This window comes from Hipposideros armiger, unplaced genomic scaffold (genome assembly GCF_001890085.2).
Source record: "Hipposideros armiger isolate ML-2016 unplaced genomic scaffold, ASM189008v1 scaffold_226, whole genome shotgun sequence".
Lineage (NCBI taxonomy): Eukaryota > Metazoa > Chordata > Mammalia > Chiroptera > Hipposideridae > Hipposideros > Hipposideros armiger.
Window position 1 is genome coordinate 586186 of NW_017731576.1, and position 14676 is coordinate 600861.

The window sequence follows — 14676 nt, forward strand, 5'->3', positions numbered from 1 at the left end:
CCCCCACCCCCACTCCAGCCTCCACACACCTCCCCTTGAGCCTTCCAGCTGTTTTTTCACCTGTGACCTGCTCTCCACCCCTGCCATCCACACAGAGCCTCCTTCTCTGACCCCTGGGAACCTCTTCGTCACTAGTCTTCAGGGCCAGGGCACCCTGTTTCCTTGAATCTGTGGTTAGACCCTGTTTCTTCCTCAAGCTCGCCCCCTCTCTCTTCACCTCTTTGCCATGATAACTTCCTGGGCTTGCTCTCGTCCTCTGCTCAACACCTGCAAGGTACTTAGCACAGCTCTGCTGAACAAATGAATGACTGAATGGACTAGCCAATGATTAACTCATCCACTCTTCAAAGAGGCTTTGACCACCTCCTTTAGAGAAGCCTCCCAAGCCCTTTCTTTAGACTGCACCTGTTGGTTAAGCTCCAGGAGCCCATTTTTGCTGTCTGCAGGTTGCTCCACTTGGCCGCCTTGTTGTGGCCCAGCTCCACCATGCTCCCCTGCTTCTCACCTGCTCATTGGGCACCCCCAACCTTTTTGTTGCCTGTAAATCCCTGGGAAACTCAGACACTTCCTTCTCTTTCATCTGTCTCCAGAGCTATCCTGCCTTCTTCACTGCCCAAGGTACCTCTGCCTCCAAAGGACACTGCCCTCGTGGCCAGCACCACAGCTCAGCAAACCACTGCTCCCCAGCTCTCCCTCTTGTATCCACTGATCTCCCCAATAAATAGAGAACCAGGTTTTATTCTTCTTCAGAAACCAGTTTAGTATAGTGCTTGGTGCATAGCAGGCATTCAGTAGACCTGTGCTCAAAGCACTGCTTTGACAAGGGGCAGGGCCAATCCTCCCTGTTAAGAGGGGCTGCCATGGTCCCACAACCCACACATCTGCCCAGGCTTCTCAGTGGGACCCCTACTTACTCTGAGCAAGCAGCTTGGCCACCATGTCCTGACTGCCTGCCTGGGCCTCCTGCGTCTTGCTCGCCAGGCGGCGGTTTGCAGATTCCAACCTCTCTGTTTGAAATAAAGGAAAGATGTTTTAAGGAAAGATATTTGAATATCAGAAGATGCTGCTTGCCTGGGGTGTGCCCTGGAGGCCTATCTGTGGGGCTGCATCCTCCAAGCTGGGGATGAGCTCACAGGGGAGCTCCCCAGTCAGCTCAGGACCTAATGAGGAGGTAGCCCCGGGGGCCACGCAGATGAGAGCTCCATGAGAAGCTCCACGGTCCAGAATGCAGAGGCAAGCATCTATCAGAGTGGTCCCCAAGGGGTCTCAGCTTATAGTTCTTTTTGCAGAGGAGAGGTTCTGAATGTTTCCCTGAAACAGAAGGATCGAGCCCTCCGCAGGCGCTCCCGCCCCTCTACCTGGGTGACCTGCTCTCACCTCTAAGATCCCGGTTGAAGTCCTGCAGCCTCCTCATTTCACTATCCATCTTGTTCCGCATGGTCTTCTCCAGGGCCTCCCGCTTGGCGGAGGCTCTCGTCAGGCTCTCGTGGGCCTCAGAGAGCCGCTGGATTTCACTTTCCAGCTGCAAGAGGTAGACAGAAGAGCTGTCAGAAAGGGAGAGCTCCTAGGGGGTGGGTGGCATCAAAGCCCGCTCCATGTGCTCGGGCTGATCTGCTCTTTATCAGAAGTGAGCGAGGAGAGGATAAAAACCCAGAGCAAAAAGTCCAGGTGGCAACAGTAGGAGGGTCAGAAGCTTGTAGCCTCTGAGGATAGACCGGCAAGCAAGGGTCCTGTTTACTGTCCCCAAGGTCCAGATGCTGAGTGAACCCAGGGCCAGGTACTTGGGAAGTGGCTGCCTCCAGGGTGACTAAATATAGCTTTCTTGTGCTCATGTCCAGAAAGAAGCATTTTCATTTTGTATGGCTTCTGCTGAGAAATCTGAACCCAGTGGGCCCTGAGTGGGCACAAAAAGCCCCCAGCCATGTTCTGAGGTCTGACGTATCTTGGACACCACAGGACAGCCAGGGGAGTCTTGAGGCCACCTGCTAAAGCTGAACACACAGCGGTAAACCTTCACTAAAGAATGAGGTACCAGACTCTAGCCTGAGCCGCCTCCGCCTGGAGTATTGGATGCTCTGGCCATCGCCATCCACCCAGAGGGCAAGCCTGCCCTTCCTACTTGGCTGCTGGCAGGTTCCGCACGTGCTCCTAGCTGGCCTGTGATTCTAATAAGTCGCTCGTTTTTTTCCAAAAGGAGGGGCTTTCTCTTTGGCCAGGGCTGGCCTAGAACAGACTTGCTGTTGTGTGGGGGACACAAAGGGCTCTCTGTGGGAGGTGTCCGCGGGAGGGGGTGTGTGCTGGGGAAGGGTGCGAGTGTGCAGGGAGCTGGTGAATGGGCTCTTTCTAATCACCACTGGCCAGCAACTGCTCATGCTCCAGACCTGCTCTGCAGGCCTCACGGCTGCTCCCCAGCTGTCTGGAGTCAGCCAGGGAGGGTGCAAGAGAGATGACGGGGTGGGGGCCAGAGGGATGGGTGAAAAGCCCAGCCAGACAAGCTTTCAGACTCCTCTGCCTCTTTCGACTGTCCACTCCCCAGTCAGCCCTTCGGGGTCCCTTCTTCCCCCTACTCCCCTGAGGCCCCAGCAGTGTTTACCTTCTCCATGCGGCCAGCCTTCTCCGCTGAGCTCTCTAGCTCTCTCTGCAGCCTCTCGTTGTCCCTCTGCAGCCTGGCATTTTCCCTCAGCACAGTCTCCATCTGGGCCAGATGGGCACTGCCCGAGGTGGCCAAGGAGGCCTGGGTGCTTGCTGGCCCCTCCACCCCAGGTGGGCTGAGGGAGCCTAGGGGGCCATGGCCAAGAGCAGCTGGGTGTGGGTGTGGGGGGTGCTCCAGGGGCAGGTACTGGTACTGCTGCTGCTGCTGGAGGAACACAGGAGGCACCTGTGCCTGCAGGATCCTGGGGAACAGAAGAAACGGTGCTCAAAGACTGTACAGGCTCACCCCAGAGCAGCCCTGAATTGGCCCAGCCCTCCCGGGCACTTGGGAAAGACAGGTCAACTCAGCCTCCCCACAGTGGGGAAGGCCCTTTCCACATGGTGTCTGTGTAAGACCCTCAAGGGCCAGGAGAGTGGGGCGAGAGGGGTTAGCATCAGGAAGCTTGTTTCATGCCCAGCTTCACTGGGGCCAAGGTCTTGGGGATCAGCCTGAACAGTCCTGGACCTCCTAAACAGCCAGTGCTTAAATAAGGCATCTTTAAAAATGCACGCCTGATCCTTCTGAGCAAAAGCAGATTCTTTTTTGGGTCTAGAGGCCACATCAATCATGACTGAGCACACAGCCTTCCATGCCCCGGGGCCACTTGGTAGCTGAGTCCCAGCAGCTACCCCTATGTCTTTCATGAGCCTCTAGTTTCAGGCATTGCTTTAGCACCTGCCAGTGCAACACACTCACGTTTTCTCCCTCCTATTTCGGGTTCTATCACTCCTTGCAGAAACATTTTTAGAAGACTGTGGCTAAGGTTAGAGCACAAGACAGACGTCAGGGTAAGAGTCTGAGCTCCAGAGTCGGACAAAATAGGCATTCAAATCCCCAAGGTGCCGGCATGGCTCTGCTAAATCATGAGGGTAAGAATCTCTAGCCTCAAGGGGGTTTACCAGGGCCACACAAGGCCTAGGCAGAGTGCTGGGTCTACAGCAGGTGCTACCATAATGGTGGCTCATCCTCTACTTTTTCTAGTGGTACCACAGCTTATTCTCTGTTTAAAGAGAAAACATGAGACCCAAACACTGGATTTTCTTGGGTGTAGAGGCCTCTAACCTATTGCAATAGCCTGAGTTTAGGGACAATGTTCTAATGGTCTCTAGCAGTGGTGTAATACCAGCTTCAGGGTCCCATGTCAAGGGAGGGAGCAAACAGCAAGAGGCACGGAGGGTCACAAATCCTTTCTGGGGCCTTTCTTGTGGCTCCAAGTGTAAAAGAACAGACTGCCTCAGTGTTACCAGGAACCCCACGAAACCCCATGAAAATTGAATTCCACTTCGAGGTCCACCACCTCAGCACTCATGCCTATCTTCCCCTTCACCCCTCTCCCCTGCAGCCTTGCTCCCCTGTTCTTCTTAGGACCTTAGGCTGAAAGAAAAGTCCCTGTCACCAGTTCCCAACCAACAGTCCTCATTTGGTCAACCCAAAGAAGAGGCTGGGCAGATGTGTTTCTCTTACTTCCTAAGGTAGAGCTTCCAGGGAGAGCTGAGCACAGGGTCCAACTGGAATGTCCACACTCTCCCTCCACTGCTAATTGTGGCCTTCTCGGGGTTGCTGCATGCACTTGCTCCCCCTGCAATGGGCCAGGCAGACACAACTGGCATTCTTTGGGGATGACTTAGCTCCGAGAAAGAATAGTCTCCTTTCCCTTCACACTTGCTCTCCCTGGCACCGCCCCCCCCTCTCTTTTTTGTTCTCCTGCAAACAGTCTACTTCCTTTCCATGATATTATCTTTTCCTGACAGGGTTCAATAAGGCTGGTCCTAAGAAGAAACCACGACTCAGCTTCCGGAACTCTCCCCGACCCAGCCCTGAGGAGGGAGATAAGGTAGGGGGCCTGGGAGCTGGAGGTTGGAGAGAACACACAAGGCTGTCGTTCCTCCATACCAACACCCTTGAGTCACTCATTTCTTGAGAGCAAGGAAAGGCCGAACAGTGGGAAAGTGGGTGACTAAATGAAGACTAAGCAGGCATGAAGAGAACCAGACTTTGACCTTGAGACATCAGTGGAAGGGAGTCTGCAAATCCTCAGGCCCCTCTTGTGGGGTTTCCTGGACCCCTGTGGGGGGAGATGCGGAGTGTATAGAATGAAGAGCCTGGGTCAGCTTCATTTCTAGGAACCCATATTTCTGCAAACTCTTTGGGCTTCCTGCCTCTCCCAGTCTCCTGCTTCCATTCTTGCCCCGTGGGATCCATTTTCTATAGGGAGCCAGAAGGGCTTTTTTAAAAAGCTAAGCCAAATCACATCCTCTAAAGCCTCCGCTTCGTGCTCAGAGTCAAACTCTGAGCCCCCCCAGCAGCCTCTCCCCAGCCTCCACAGCAAGGGGCTCTCCTGGACCCAGAATCCTCTTCCTCTACAGGCTCCAGCCACACGGAGCACATGGGAAAAGCATGAAAGGAAATGAATAATAGAGACAGATATGGAGAAAGGTGTCTCAGTAGGTCATCAGGTCCTTCCTGCCTCCAGTTAGGAATGCCTCCCAATAATCCCAGAAAGCTGTCCACTTATTCTTAAAAATCTCCAAGGGCCGGCTGAGTGGCTCAGTTGGTTAAGAGCTCGCTCAAGAGTTTGAGCTCTGAGCAACAGCGGTTCGAGTCAGCCCGAGCTGAGCAGCCGTGAGCTGCCAACAGGTGGCGGGATGGCTCAGCTAAAAAAAAAAAAAAAAAAATCTCCAGTGAAGGCGATCCCACCTTCTTCCTGCTAAACTAGGAAAGAATTTGGCAATGATTCCCAACCCTGTCTTTAGCAAGTTCCTTCTGAAACCTAACTTTTAACCCCCTGCAGTAATTCATACCCTCTGGGAACCCTAGTTACTTGACTGCTAACAGCTAATCAGACATGATGTCCACCTCCGAATTAAAGCAAGGTATGCCACTACGTTCTCATGTGACCTTCGCTAAGTCGCTCTCTCCTTGAGGCAGTAAGTAGCTCCTCCTTTCCTCTGGGGCTGGACAGCCCAGACACAAGGGGCTGTCTGGAGGCTCTCCGCCCTGGGAGAGCTACACTGGAAAGAAGTCAAGAGCTTGGAAGACCAAAGTGGGCAGTTACCTGACTTCAGCATGCTGGAGGTGCGGGCTGCCGCGGGCGCGGTACCGAGGGTCAGTGACAGCAGTGGTGGTCTCATGAGCTAGCACAACGTGTGGGTACTGAGGTGGAGGTCCACGGGGCTCCGGGCCCTCGGCAGGGGTGCCCCGGACTGGGGGGCCCTGCTGGTTTCGGGCCAACTGCGGGAAGCTGTGGGAGGAGCTCATGTGACTGGGGGCCCGGGCACCGTTCCTCTCCAGGGACAGCTGCAGGAGCCGTTCACTCAGGGAGCGCACGTGCCCATGCCTCAGCTCCCGCAGGGCCTCATCCTGCCTTCGGTTGCCTCCAGGGGCGCCACGGGGATCCCGGTCACTAACATGTGGCCGGGGCCCTGCCTGCTGGGCTCCATAGTACTGTAAGTGGGCTTTTGCCTCCTCATAGGTGGGTAGCTCCTCGCTCTTGCTGGGCTGTGGGCACAGCCGGTAGAAGGTATTCTCTGCCAAGTGGGTCTCACCGCCCTGGTGCTCCTGGCCCTGGGGCTCCTGCCTTGTGGCCTGTTGCAGCACCTGGCTGTCTTCCGGTGGCAAGATCTCCAGGGAGGCCTGGGGGCTCCCTGTGCTCCCAGCTCCAGCCCCACCCCGCAGGGCCTGCTGTTGGATGGCCAGTAGGGTGCGTGTCTCAGTCAAGTTGCCATAGCGTAGCTGCTCCTGGATGAGGCGGTGTAGCACTGTCCCAGAGGAGTCTTCCAGCGTCCTCATGCTTTCTTGGCTTGCACACACCCGTCTGGACAAAGGCCAGAGGCACGTGGCCCCAGGGCACCTGGGAGGAAAAAGAAAAAAGAGCAATCAGTGGGAGCACATGGAAAAGGGGGGAACTTTCCATTACAGTCTGGTCCAAAGCATAACGGGAAAGTGGAAGGCTTAGAGTGCCACAGAAGCCCGAGCCCAACTACCAGTGCTGCCCCCTATTGATCAAGGCAAGTTAGGTAACCTCTGAGTCTCAGTTTCTTCATCAGAAAAGCAAAAAGAATGCTTGCCTCATGGAGTTGAAATTAAAAGCAGCAGTGGCTGTTGAGATCCTGGTGCACTACAAATCCTTGACAAAGGATTGCCACTATAATCATATGCATAGAGACTTACTATGCCTAGAGAAAGACACCAGTACCTAGAAGGTAATCAACAAGGAACCACAGCCTCCTGCAGTCAGTCACCCATCGAAAAGCCTGATGAAAAACTCCAGGGCAAGCCTAGTTCAAATCTAACCACAGAGCAGTCCCATCCAGGGATGGACAGGGCCCGTTTATTGGCAGGTGATAAAGAATACATTCAGCCCAGTAGAAGACCTAGGCAAACAGCCCCAGCACCCTCTAGAATGAAGCATGTCTGAGCCCCAGCATTGGCATCGCTCATTCACCACCCTTGACCCTGCCAAGCCCTCCCTGTCATGGGATGACCTTGGCAGTTACTCTGCAAGGTGAATGGAAAGAAGGAGAAAATGCATCTGAATTGGTGAATAAGGGATGAAAGAAGAGAAGCTACAATAGGACAATGGTTTTGTGAGATGAGGCAAAAAGGTGACCCATCAAGGCGTGTGGGTCAGTCATATAGTCTGTGTTGGCAGTATCTGCACGGACACTCCAGGAAAAAGGAAGAAAGAACGGATGGTGTCTTTGAGTTTACAATTACCCCCCTCACACACACACACACACACATACACACACACACTGCTTGAGAAACTCCCCTATGGTCCTCTCCACACAAAGCAGAGGAGCACTAAGCACCTTGACATCAGTAACAGCCACTTGAGCCAAATGGAGGCGTAAGGGAGCAAACGGGGAGGGGCTCTAGGTTGCAGGGATCTGGGGGCTGTGAATGCAGGGAGATAACATCTCCTGAGGAAGGTGTTTCCTTCCGACCTCGGGCTCCCAGTGGCTCATGCCTGGAAGGCTGCCTGCCTCACCAGGCTTCTTTTCCACAGCCGCTTCCAACACAAACCTCCAAGCTGAAATCCAGGGAAAGCCAAAGAAAACCCACACCTCCACAGGTCCCGTGTATATGGGGGGAGGGGCGTGGGAGGAATCTGGCCCCTCCTCTGTCACAAAGCTAGCCCCAGTGCGCTGCTGCAGCTGGGATTTGGCCGATTGACAAGGCAGCCATTCCCCATCCACTCCCTCCTCCTAGGTGCTCAGAGCTGAGGAGTGGGAGATGAATCTGAAGGGCTTCTCTGTCCCCATCCTTCCTGTCACTCAGTCATGCCGCCCCCTCCCCCTACACACGCGAGGAGTGGGGATGCATGACACCAGAGCTACCAGAGGCAACATAAACAGGAATCAATTTGCCCTAGAGTTTCATCCGCGGGGCATTTTCTAAGTTCATCACTGTAGGGCTAAGTCCCGCGGTGGAAGACCGGGGACTGCAGCTTTCCCGAAACATTCCTGGCCTCCTTCCCCCAACAGTGTGCCTGGCATCAGGGAACACCTCCTCCGGGGCCTCTCACCCCGACTGTGTCGCGGTTAAGACCCCCCGAGGCACATCCTTTCCGCTGAGCTGCTACTAAAATCTGCATTCCCACCACCACCACCACCCCTGCGGTGCACCTCGGCTGGGCTAGCGCGCTGGGCTCTCTGAACCACCACCTTCCTAAGCAAGCACGCGTCTCTGGCTTTTGCTTGGGCTCACTCGCCTCAACACCGGAGTGAGGGTCTCTCTCTAAGTCCGATCACGCCGCAGCCAGGGATCCCGCCCTACCCGGACTCCCCGCCGACCTCGAGGACTCGGGGGCCGCTGATGCGCCTAGAGCGAGCGGACCACGGTAGCCGGTGACCCAAGGAGGTCTTTAAGTGTCGCGGGTCCACCTCCCTCTCTCCCTCGCCAGCCCTCTTTGTTTTCCGAATGCTCCAGCGCTGACGTCACCGGGCTGGACGGCAGGCTGCATTCTTTCTAAGTGAGAGCCAGCCAGTTCGTGGCTCCAGAGAGGATTTTCCAAGGAAGACAAAGAGGAATTCTTGGGCTAGTTGGGAGCAAAGACACCTGTAACCCCCACCTAACCAGATCATCCCCCCGGGCACTATGACTCGAATTCGAAGCGGCACCTCCTGCGCTTTTCCGCGCTCCTCTCCCCACCTTGCGATCAAAATACGAATCGGACTCTCTCTAGCGACTGCCCCCTCCCTGATCCCCAGGGGACCCGCTCTCCTTCAAAGCCCGTGAAGGGTTTTGGGGGGTGGCCCCCAGGCCGGGCACGCGGCGCGGCGCACCCCGGGCGGAGTGGCCCTTGCCCGCCTTTGCAGCTGCCTGGGAAGGGTGCACTGCTCCCTGAGGACGCTGGGTCCACCAGGCTCCGGCTCCGGGAAAAGACCCGGCTGCGCCGGAGCTGCAGCTTCGGCGCACCTCTGCCAGCCCCGCGCGTTCCCCGAGCGCCAAGCAGCCTTCCTTACCGCTGCGGCCCGCGGGTGCTCGGCTCGGTCAGACCGGACAACCCGGCCAGGCTCGGCTCGGCTCAGCAGCGGAGGTGTGTACTCAGCAGTGGCGCCGACGCTCTGGCCGCTCGGGCCCCAGCGCGCAGCCCCAGGGTCGGCCCGCGCCGGAGGCGGCTGCTATGCCAGGAATGTGAGAGTTTCAGGTTCCCCCTCGGGATCAAAGCGAACCACAAATAACCTCTCAGCGCACCGCCCTCTTCAGTCCTACGCCTCCTCCCGCTCCCTCCTCCTGGCCCCCGCCTTCCTCGGGGAGGCGGCGCTGCGGGCCGGGAGCCGGGCCAGCCCCCGAGCTCCGTTCCTCCGCCGCCCAGGGCCCTCCAGGACGCGCTGGGCCCCTCCCCACTCTGCTCCCCGCCCAGCTCCCCGCCTACCCCACTCCCGCCACGATTTGCTTTCAGAGCTACCGGGGACAAATTAATCCAACTCAGACCATGATCGTCCCCAGCCCCGTCCCCGCCTTCCTCTCACCCCTTCAACCCTTGGGCGGTACGACAGCCAGGGATGTACTTCTTCTGTTGTCCCCGAGGGATTCTGGGTGTCGCTGCAGGAGAGGGCTGGGAGTGAGGGTGGGGGCTGTGTGTGTGTGTGTGTGTGTGTGTGTGTACAGGGGGAGGGAGGACTGCAAAATTGTCCCTATCTGCTTAGTTTGGGACGTGCCCCCCTCGAAGAGATAACTGTGCTTCCTGAACGGAGCCTCTTCTCTAAGCCCCACTGCTTTCGCTGCCAGCGGCGACCTTTGAATTGCACTTTTAGTGTTTACAAACACCTTCTCCAGCCATTTAAGAATCTGTCTCCACAGGAAGTGTGATTGGATTGGAAAATGTTCTGGTGAATTTGACCCACCTAACTGACTGAATCATCCGCCGCCAGGCGCTCTGTCCAACTCTAACAGAAGGTAGTAATCAGCACCCCCTTTCGCAGATCGCACGGTGTGCCACCGCCCGCTTTTCACCGCGTCATCTCCTTCAGCCTTTCCAGTCATCCTCCCGGGAGTATTGTTACCGTCCCTGCGTTATAAATGAGGACACCAAGGCTCAGAGAGGTTAATTAGCTTGCCCAGGGTCACACAGTAAGTGATGAAGCCAGGTAACCACTGGGCTGCAGTTTCTCGTTCTCAAAATCCTTTCGTGGCCACCAGAATCCAGGCTCCCAGCGGGACAGGGTTAGGCTCTGGGAGCCCACCTCTCTCCATCTGCCCTTTCTCTGTTCCAGTCTCTTCATTTTCTCCTCCACCCCTGCCAGACAGGGGCCTTCCTTTATGTCCACTTCTGTTGCTTCTCTTCTGGGATACTGTCCTCTGCCTTTAGGACCCTTCCTCTCTGACCTTCCCACTAGGCTGGTCCATCTGTGCTGATGGAAACCGTTTCTTCAGGAAGCCTGCTCTGACACAGCCTCCCCACCTGCCAGCCTCCAACCCCCCCAGCTCTGTGTACCATTCCTGAGCCCTAGCCACACTGGGCCTCCAACACCTCCCCGTGTGTGTGGTTGTTGTTGGTGGTGGTGGTGGGGTGGGGGTGGAGGATAGAATCAGGCTGCTGTCCAAGGAGAGAGTCAGTGCTGACTTCCACCCTCGAGCTGATCATCTCCTTCCCTCACCATGGCGTTTGCAATTCCCGAATCCACTGGAGGGGACCAGGGACAAGAAAGCTTTGTAAGTTCAAAGAGCTATTTACTATCTGGAGACACTGTTAATTTTTAATAAAGCCCCTCCCCCCAAATTTGTGTATATGTGTGTAATTTACTTGGAAACCAAATATTGCATTTGAAATAGTGATCAGCTCTGAGACAAATGAGAAAATAAGTCATCTCTGCCAAGCCAAGGGATGTTTGGTCATCCAAGGACCATTTCACAAAGAGAAACTATGATCAATATGCCACTGTGTCAGCTAGATACACTAGGTAGGAATCCGAGAAATGAAAACGAAGAGAGAAGAGGTCCCCAGGTGGCCTTACTCTGTGGACAGCATTCTTCTTGGAAACACTTATTGGAGGTGTGAGAGTGGTGCAGGTATGTGCACTCCCGAGTTGCAAAATCAGGGAAAAGGTCATATGGTCAGTTCTGTCTTTGGGGCATTCGGGGGACACCTGACAAAATGTTTGACAAATATTCTTGAGATGGTTGCAGAAAGGGGCAGGCCCAAGGCAGCTAGAGTCAAGGATGATACATCTTGCAATTGGCAAGTCTGCTGCAGACATAAACGGGCCCTCATGACTACTCACCTCTGTGTCCCAGAGCAACAGAAGGGGGAGAGGGATCCCGAGACCTGAATGGGAAATTTACACACACTTTTCTTCTTTTTCCTCTTCTCTGTAAGAAGGATGGAGGGCAGGGCCAGAGGCCTCAGTGGAGCCTGCCTGAACTGGCAGCCACACCTGGCTCTGCAGGGTAGTCGGGTGAGAGGGTCAGGTGTGCTGAAGGCAGGTGTGCACAGATGGGCCCTGGGCTGGGCAGCCTGCTAGCACATCCACCATCTTCACTTAAAGCAGGGAAAGAGGGCTTGCCTAGTGAGCCAGTGCTTTCTTTCTCCCAGCTTTGTCCCTCTCCATCCACCTTGCCCATTCCCCCTGCAGGTAATGATTCTTCCCAGATGACAGTGTGGCTGGCTGGGTCTAGAATCCTCAGGAAAAATGCAGCGGTGACCCAATTCTCAGAGTAATCCAGACTTGATGTCTTTGCTCTGGAAAGTACAGCTCCCAGTGGTGTGGCTGCATCATAGATGTATTACAGGGCTTAGCAAGGGATCCTGGCACCCACACCCTCATCCCCCCTTAGCCGGGACCTGGGCTCAGGCCGAGCCCTGCAGCTGTATCCCACTGCACCCAACAGGAACATGAAGGCAAGTTCTGAGCTTGACCCTTGTAGCTCCCTCCTACCGAGCTAGGAAGGGAATGGTCTCCTTATTTCCCAGATGATTGGTGCTCCAGGGCTCTGATGGCAATAGCAAAGAAAGACTGCTAGTTGTGAAATTCTCCCAGCCTCCCCTGGACACTTCCTTTACCAGGTTATGGAGAACAGGAAGCCCACCAGAATCTGGAACAGGTAGCAAATTTTCAGGAAGGGCCTAGACATTGGGATGGAAGTTCCAATGCTCCAGTTTCAAGAGCCAAGCTGAGTGGTGTCTTCTCTTTGTCCTTTTGCAAGCCTCTGGGGTCCATTCTTCACCCCCTTTTCTGTGCTTGCCCCTTCCCAGGCTTTCCCCCCAAATCCTTTCCTTCCACCATACCACCCTCCCTTCCATTCCAGGCATTAAGCCCAGAATGTCCATGAGGCACAGGTTGCCTCACAGGGTCTGTGTCTTTGGGGTGTTAATTCCTCCAGAGCTGAAGCATTTTTGAAATTAGATCCCACAATGGTTGAGGTAAGAGGGTGCTGCCCTGAAAAAATGAAGGAACCTTGACTTTCCAAACTGCACATACCCCTTGAACCCTTGTCCTTCCTTTGTGCCCTTGACTTCTGATGTTCTTACAGCCTCAGGGGTGGGATGATTCCTGGAGGCAGTGAGGTCCCACACTGGGAGGGAGCTCTGAATACTGCTCCCACTTCCTCCCACTGTTCTGGGGTCCATAACTGCCCAGAACTTCCACCGTCTCCAGTCCTTCATGGAAGATGTGTCTGGTGAATATTGGTGAATCAATTAATAAACTGCAGGAGTGTACCCTTCAATTTATTCTTATCTGGGCAGCCATCAGGCTGGGGAAGGGGGTGGGGATGGGGACTAAGAACTGGCACATTTGATGTAGTAAGAAAGGGAAGATTGGTTTGCAATATCAATGTGACCACAGACACCTACCTTTTATACGTAGCTTCCTTATACTGAGTGAGTACTGATTTGGTGGATGTGCCATTGTTGCTTGAAAGACCCTCTCCTCTTAGCAAGAAGCTGTGGAGAATGTGAAGGGGGGAGGCCCTTGGTTTGCAGGGTTTCTTGTAGAGAAGAGCCCAGGGCAACAGGTTTTTGTGGCTGCTGGGGCAGGGCCCGTGTGATAAAAGAGTGCCCCCTAGTGAGTCTCGTCCCCACTGCTGGATCAGTTCCTCCCAGGGCTATCAAGGTGGGTCTCGGGTCCCTGAGAGGGGTGGTAGGGGGGCTTTCGGGACAGAGTTTCATCCAGGGAACAGATGTCTCCCAGGCCCCCGAAGAATGGACTAATGGCTCCAGCTGTGTTTCTGACTTTCCTCCCATTTCAGCCTCTCCTGTAATTTTACATGGTCTTTATTTTATTAATTTTTTTTTTTAGTTTAAATGCATTTTATTTTTAGACAATCTACATGAATGTTCTTCTTAAAAACAGTTCCTCAGCTCCGAATAAATCAAGGTCAAAATAAATGATGAGCTCAAGATAACATCAGTCCTGTTTGTCCTAGTCTTGGTGTGTGGGTGCAAAGCAGTATCCAGTTATGATGACAAGTAGTGGACCCAAACCACCAACTCTGTTAACATTTTTTTTTTTTATCTCTAAGACATCCTTAAAGCAAATCACATATGGGGTCACACTATCCTCACGGTAGTCCAGCAGAGCAAGCGTGCCATCTGGATTCATGTTTTCCCCAATAAAGAGCTGGTAGTTTTTGAAATCAGCAAGGATGTGTTTGATTTGTTCTGCATCCCCTGTCCAAAAAGGTTTTACTCATTTTTGGTCTCTGTTCTTCAAGTTCCCCTTTGATTGATTTCATATAATCTTTGGTGTGCTTCTTGTAGGCTTCTTTTGTGAAGCTGGTTTCTTGCAAACTGTGGTTCATGACAATATCAACACAAGTGATTATTGTGCTTTGGGTATTGAGCCCTCAGGGTCTTCAGAGGAGGTATTTTCGCAGAGCAAGTTGTCAATGTTCCCCTCTGTCCTACTGACCATCTTCCCCTCCACCTCTAGGCACAGCCGGATGGTGATCTCCTGGATCTTGTAGATGTGGGAGTACATCTCATCATGGCTGATGAAGGCCGGGTAGATGATTATGATGGCAGCTGGAAGGAGCCTGGGTCAGGGGCGCTGGCTTAGCAGGAGCTCAGAGCGAGCGTGATGCTGGGGAAACAGCGCTGGGGGTAGGGAGCGGGTAGAAAACTCACATGGTCTTTAAAGAGATATCATCTTTAACATAAACAACAAATTATTGACATTGAAAGAATACCTTGCATTTACTCACCTGTTCACCCTTCCACACATCTCTTCTGTCTTGTATTTCATGGATTCATTCAATAAATATTTTCCTGAGCACCCACTCTGAGACAGGCCCTATGAATCGAGGGGGGTTTCTATCCTTGTGGAGTTCACAGGTCACAGGGTGCAGGGGAGAAAGACGCTAGTACATTACACAGCAGCGAATTCCATCTTGGAGGAAGAAAATATGGGCACAGGGATGGAGTCATGGTAGGCTTCCTGGAGGAAGTACTTCTCAAGCTGAGCTGCCAAGATAGACTGTGAGGTGTCTTTCCCAGGCTGGCATCTGGAGAACCAGCACTAGAAGCGCAGACCTCCCCA

The 14676-nt window shown here is 54.1% G+C and overlaps 1 protein-coding gene and 1 pseudogene across 2 annotated transcripts in view; both read right to left on the reverse strand.

Annotated features, from left to right (window-relative positions):
* AMOTL2 (angiomotin like 2) overlaps positions 1-9427 on the reverse strand; it is an 18429-nt gene extending 9002 nt beyond the window's left edge. For both annotated transcript variants that reach the window (XM_019654614.1, XM_019654613.1), the window contains exons 1-5: positions 9160-9427; positions 5748-6542; positions 2594-2894; positions 1378-1522; positions 915-1007 (exon numbers count right to left, since the gene is read on the reverse strand). In XM_019654614.1, coding sequence (XP_019510159.1) covers positions 915-1007; positions 1378-1522; positions 2594-2894; positions 5748-6481 — 1273 coding nt within the window. In that variant the 5' untranslated portion in view covers positions 6482-6542; positions 9160-9427. The remainder of the gene's footprint in view (positions 1-914; positions 1008-1377; positions 1523-2593; positions 2895-5747; positions 6543-9159) is intronic.
* On the reverse strand, positions 8432-14382 carry LOC109389228 (translationally-controlled tumor protein-like; annotated as a pseudogene).
* Between the last annotated feature and the right edge of the window lie 294 nt (positions 14383-14676).